Raw genomic sequence first — 6070 nt, forward strand, 5'->3', positions numbered from 1 at the left:
CAATTAATTCTTGGGTTTGTTTTGTATTGTATTTTGGTTCCAGACTTTGTATGTAAGATAGGTAAATTCTTGCTCTCAGTGGTTTTCTTTCAGCTCCGGTATTTTTTGGATACACTGCCAGTTTAAAATAGCAATCCAGAAGTGTCTGGGTGACTCAGTCAATGGAGTGTCCAACTGTTGATTTCAGCTCGGGTCATGATCCAAGGGTCGAGGGATGGAGCCCCGTGTCAGGTTCCTCACTGAGCATGGAGCCTGCTTAAGATTCTCTCTCTCTCCCTCTGCCCCCTCCCCTTCTCACGCTAATAAAAAAAAAAAAGGGAAAAAGTAAAGTTCTCTATGTGTATATATATATATATATATATATGTATATATATGTGTGTGTATGTATATGTGTATATATATGTGTGTGTGTATATATATATATATATTTTTTTTTTGAAGACAATCCAAAAGACCTGTGTTACTTCAATGAAACAATTGTTAAAGTTTGTACCCACTTGTATTCATGACCAGAGAGGGGAATAGGTGCATATCCATGTGAGAAGATAGGTCATATATTTATGGCTTTGTATGCCTTTGAAATTTTTTTCACCTATAGGTAGCAAAAAGAGGTATCTTTAGTAATGCCTAAGCAGAGGAGCAGAGGCTACCCACATTCAAAAAGCAGCACTTTGTTTTCACTGTAAGATGGCAAAATTTAAGTAAGCCTTAATTGTTGAATTCTACAGTTCTGTTAACCACAACCAAACACATTCTATCTGGCTCATATCTCACAGAAATTTTAGATCTTCATTAGTATAAAGGCCATCTCATTATGAAACGGGCTGTAATGGATGTTAAGAAAGATAGCCGGATCCTTCTTAACATCTACAAACACAAAAAGTGGGAAGTCAATACCATCAGTTTTTGGTAATTAGGTTAATGGTGTGGTAGTACATATTGATTAAGTGGTTCTTAACACTGACAGCCCATTAGAATCACCTGGGGAGAATTTTAAACTATCTATGTCCAAGCCTCACCTTGGAGCAGTTAAATCAATTTTTAAGCTGGGAGCCCCGACTTGGTATTTTTTTTGAGACTCCTAGGTGTGATTCTAACGAGCAGACAGGATTGTGAACCACTGGTTTGGATGGCCTTTCCTATCTTGATAGCCCTGTTCATTTGTATATGGTTCTTCAAGACTTCTGACCCCAGGGTTTGGGGATTCAACCTCCAGCTAACACCTAGGAAGAACCCAGATAATAACTAATCAAACTGAAAACCTGCTCAGGTGAGTCTTATTTTATTATTTAATGCCCCCCTTAAGAGTTCTTATGGCATATGTTATTGGTACCACACTGTTGCAGCATTCAGCTATACTCTGAATGAGTAGGTGCTTGATAATATTTTTTAAGGGAGCCCAGGTAAAAGAATCCTTTTGAATTTGATATGCCTTGTTGTCAAACTAGAAACAACACAGATTTTTCAAAGGTGGACAGTATGGAATACTATAGCAACTATTAGGTGGCTTGGTAATCTAAAATCTATTATGTATAATAATATGTGAATCTTCAAAAGATTTTACACTTCTGCTACCCAAGCTTCTAATTGATAAACCATGATGGATTTCCCAACATACAGTTTTAGGAGTTTTACCAAAGACCGGATTTGAATCACTGAGACCCATTTACCTCTCCCTCAAATGTCTTCCAGGAAAAAAATAGTACATTAAGTTGGGGGGTGGGGGAAAGCTTAGGGATTTGGTAAGAGCTAAATTGCTTCCAGAGATTTCAAAAACACAGAACAGCCAGTTATAGGCAAAATATTTAACAGATTCCCACTCTTATTGGAGAATGGGGATGTGGAAGAAGAGGCATGGGATTAGAATCCCATCTTTTTAATTAATTGTTCAATTTCATTAAGAAGCTACTATTGTTAATAACCAAAAAGAAATATTTATTGAGAGTTTATTCTAAAACTTCTATACTGAAAGAGATAAAATGAAAACCACGGTTCTCTTTGACAAGGTATTTACAGTTTAGAGAGTGGGCTATGAACCCTACCTGAAACAGGACTCCATCTTAATACATTTTTGAGAACTTTCCTGATTAAAACGTTTTGGCACTGATTTTATATATTCTCAAACTCTACAAACTTACTGGAGTTATTAATGAAGCTTTTTTGAGTCTAAATAAATAAACTATTGTGAGGAAGACAGATACCCAGAGCCTTGCTGTTAGTTCAAATGCAGACTGCAGTGTGGTGTAAGGCTAGAAAGGGGTCTTGGCATCATCTCTTCTAGAGCTGTGTACTCTGCTCAACTACAGTGTCTTCTAAGAGCTGTTGAAGAGGCTAAACATTTTACTCTCTAGTTTGCAGTGAGGAAGCAAAGTCCTGAACCCTCCTCAGTTTCTTATTAACAGATATCAGAAGGAAAGGGAAATTCAGCACTGGTTTCTCAGAGCTTTCTAGAGACACACTTGCAATTTTGTAAGTTTAAGTTTATGCCCTGCGGAAGATATCTTCATTCATTACAAACCAAATGGATTTTGATAATTAGGGATAACTAAGACAATAAAAAATTCTATGTTGAATTTCTATAGATAAACTGCAAACAGGTGGCTACATCTGATGTTAGGCGTTGGAATCCATAATAAGTTTGGGGGATGTCACTGTTTTTTCTGTTGTCTTGTGACAAATGCCAAATGCACACATAACTTAAGAGTCCTGCTTTTTTTAATTATTATTTCTAATTTCTCCCAAATGCATGTAGTGCTGCTGACCAAGTCATTCTTTACATTAAGGGTTTGATTTATTCATCCAATGGTTAAGCAAATTTATAAAAGTAATTCAAACCAATATTATGCATATTATTTTGCCCCAATCTTGATTAGCCTTGGTAGTTATGTCCTTTATGCTCAACTTGTACTGATTAAAAGGGAATCACTTACAAAAGCAACATTTTTTTTATTCCTCAGTGCTAGTTTTATATACATATATAAACTCACAGAGAAAGCTTTCAAGTTAATTACTTGTACTCTCATCAACTTGTCTTTTTTTTAACTATTACAAAAGGGCACATTTGCCAATCAGTGCAATTAGATTTAAACATTCCACATCTTTACTCAGGAAAGCACTCAATACGATCAGCCCCAATAGGCCTTTATTGGCATCAGGAAACTAGCAGGGCATTTGGCATGAAAAACAAACCCACATTTTTATTTATATATTACAAAATCTATATTTTAATAATGTATACATTTAAAAAATACAGAGCACTCACGCCCATGTACTCTACAAAAAAAAAAAAAAAAAGTATGACTACTTCATGCATACACACACAATGCACTAAGCATAAATGCATTTACCCGAAGGGAAGGAAGCTCTTTTAAGCATACACAAGTAATGGATATTGTAACTTCACCCGAACAGGTCAAACTTACTAAGTTTAAGAAAGCGATTATTTCTCTGAGGACTAAAACTGCAGTATAGCCTAATCCTATTTTTTCTTAAGGCTGTTTTCCCTTAAACTAGTCCAAAAAAAGGGGAGAGAACATTATTTTCACAGCAATCAAAACCATTCATAAGATCCAATAATGAAACCTATAAAATACTGATTGAGGAGGAAAACAGAAAGGCAATAAAATCGTGTCCATAAGACTGGTGATGCGAATAAAAGTAATCTGAAAGTTTTCTATTTTATTCTAAGAACGCATCCTAGGCCACCTACTGGGGAAAGGGCTACGATTCCGATAGGTCCGGTGCTCGATCGCTGTGCGTCTCACCCTGGCAGGGCCGCGCTCCCTAACTGGCCATCTGGAAGGGCTCCGGCTGGAAGCCGAAGAGCCTCTGGCCGTAGGGCTCACCCTCACCCGGCAGCTTCGCGCCCGCGAACGGAAGGTAGTGGTCGCGGCCAAAGTGCTCACAGTGGAGACTGACCCAGTCCCGCTCGGAGCCGAATCGCTCGGCCTCGGCCAGGATGCGGGTCAGCGCCATGATGTAGCTCAGCGCCATCTGCAAGGTCTCATACTTGGACAGCTTTTTATCCTGGCCCCACTGGGGCACCACCCGGCGCAGGCGGTCGAAGGCCGTGTTGAGTCCCTGCATTCGACGGCGCTCACGCGCGTTGGCCGCCAGGCGCCTGCGCGCCGCGCTCTCCAGCCGCCCGGCCCCGGCGCACGTACCCGCGCACTCGGCGCCGCCTGCGCACGGGGGCGCGGCGCGCGGTGCCGCCGCTGGGTTGCTGGGCTTGCAGGACTTCATCCCCGTCCCGAAGGAGGGAGGCGCTGAGCTCTCGCCCGCTTAAGACGTGTGCGCGGGCTCGTCTATTGAGCGGCTCCCCAACGTGGCTCTTCTGAGCAAGTAAGTCATACACAAAGCAACTCGCTTGGAATTAGAGTTAACAGTGGGGAGTACGGGACCCCGCTTCTGTCCTACTGGATAACCAGATTGATGTCTTTTCACTGGCCCAAATTTAGGGGAAACTGAGATGCTGAAGAGAAAGTCATTTTCCCAACGTGAAGTTGGAAAAGAGGAGGGAACCTTCTTGCTGCGGAATTTGGTGTGGCTGGTTTAGGGAAGGCCTTTCAAGTCCTCTGGGAAAGCCTGAGGCTTCTTTTTCAGGAAGACGAAATCTTTCCAGATGCTCAGATAGGGGAGAAGCGGTTTTCCTCAGTAGCTGTCGGAGAGTGCTGGGTGAATCTTTGAAGGAGGAGAATTTATAGCAGAGGGCTGAGGGAGGGAACAGGTGGTGGCAGGTGGGCGGGCGTCCCTCGGCTTCCATCTCAGCACCTTCCTACCCTGGGAACTGCAGGGGGGAAGGGGGACGACGCACAGCAAAATCCTGACATTACAGCCTTCGTCTGTTGAAGTTTCTCCAAAGCTATGTCCAACAGTAACACACCATCTGGAGTGGCCTGGCTGTCCCCAAAAGCATAACAGGGTGGGGGTGGGGAAGAATTTGGTCCATCTTTTCCCATATTAACAGGCAACTTACATATCAAAAACTTAACCGAGGTTTTAAAATTATTAGAAATCATTTGCGTGAACATGTTGGTCTTGGAATTATGAGATTAGAAGTTTAATATAAGAAGATTTAGCTTTGTCAAGATGTATGACAGTTTTGGTTAATGCTGATCTAATATATTGACATTTTAATTTTAGCTATTAAGTAAGTTGTGACAAATTAGCAGGCCTGAATATTGCAGACCTGGAATTTTAGTGTGCAAATAATTTGGCTGTTTTGTGCAGAATAATTTATTATAACATATCAAAAGATATTAATGGTATATCAAAAAATAACATTCTAATTATATAATTGGATTGCATGAGTTTGGATACTTAAGCAAATTAACTCAGAATTTATACACCATTTCCCCTGAAAGAGGTTCATAAATATTTGGGGACATATATTGAGAAGATAATTATTTAATTTGATATTTAAGTCTAATAAAACTAATCATAATGCACATATATGTGCAAAATGGAAACATCCAAGTAATTTGTGAGATGTTAAAAAACAATTCCTAATGGAAGATTTTTTTCCCTACCTCATAAAGCTATAAATATTTCATACTACTTGGATGTTTCAGTTGTATCAGCTGTCCTCAGGAACAATAATGAAGCATGATTTCCACTACTGATAATGATCTGATTTATACAGAGAACCCATTAACTTGATTTTCCCATCACAGCTTTTTTCTAGCTCTTAAGGAAGAGTAAAGTGGCAAAGAAACCAGCTCCAAATAGATACAAGCCAAGATCATTTCTGGATTCTTCAGGAATACCAAGTATGTTCTCTCTCCTTTTAAAACATGGATTATGTCAGCATTATTCTCAGATATTTTTGTTTAATTAAATTTTCAAGAAACTCACAAATTAGTTTCTTCCCCAACCTTTGCCTCCCAAGTCCAGTCTTCCCATAAATAGTTGATTAATCCCCAGCTGAAGCAATGACAGTAAAATGAAGTTGAGTAACATGAAGACAATAGGATGCAATTGAACATTAATGATCTCCAGCGTGACAGATGTTGAACACAGACTTTTGCATGGAGCCACTCAGCTCTGTTACTCTGAGTCCTAATATCTTGGT

The 6070-nt window shown here is 39.9% G+C and overlaps 1 protein-coding gene across 1 annotated transcript; it reads right to left on the minus strand.

Annotated features, from left to right (window-relative positions):
• Positions 1-3658: 3658 nt before the first annotated feature.
• Positions 3659-4891, minus strand: ATOH7 (atonal bHLH transcription factor 7). The gene has a single exon (XM_045437595.1). It carries the CDS (start codon positions 4240-4242, stop codon positions 3784-3786), a length of 459 nt encoding a protein of 152 aa, XP_045293551.1. The 5' UTR covers positions 4243-4891; the 3' UTR covers positions 3659-3783.
• Positions 4892-6070: the final 1179 nt, after the last annotated feature.

The sequence above is a fragment of the Leopardus geoffroyi genome, chromosome D2, assembly GCF_018350155.1.
Source record: "Leopardus geoffroyi isolate Oge1 chromosome D2, O.geoffroyi_Oge1_pat1.0, whole genome shotgun sequence".
NCBI classification, from domain to species: domain Eukaryota; kingdom Metazoa; phylum Chordata; class Mammalia; order Carnivora; family Felidae; genus Leopardus; species Leopardus geoffroyi.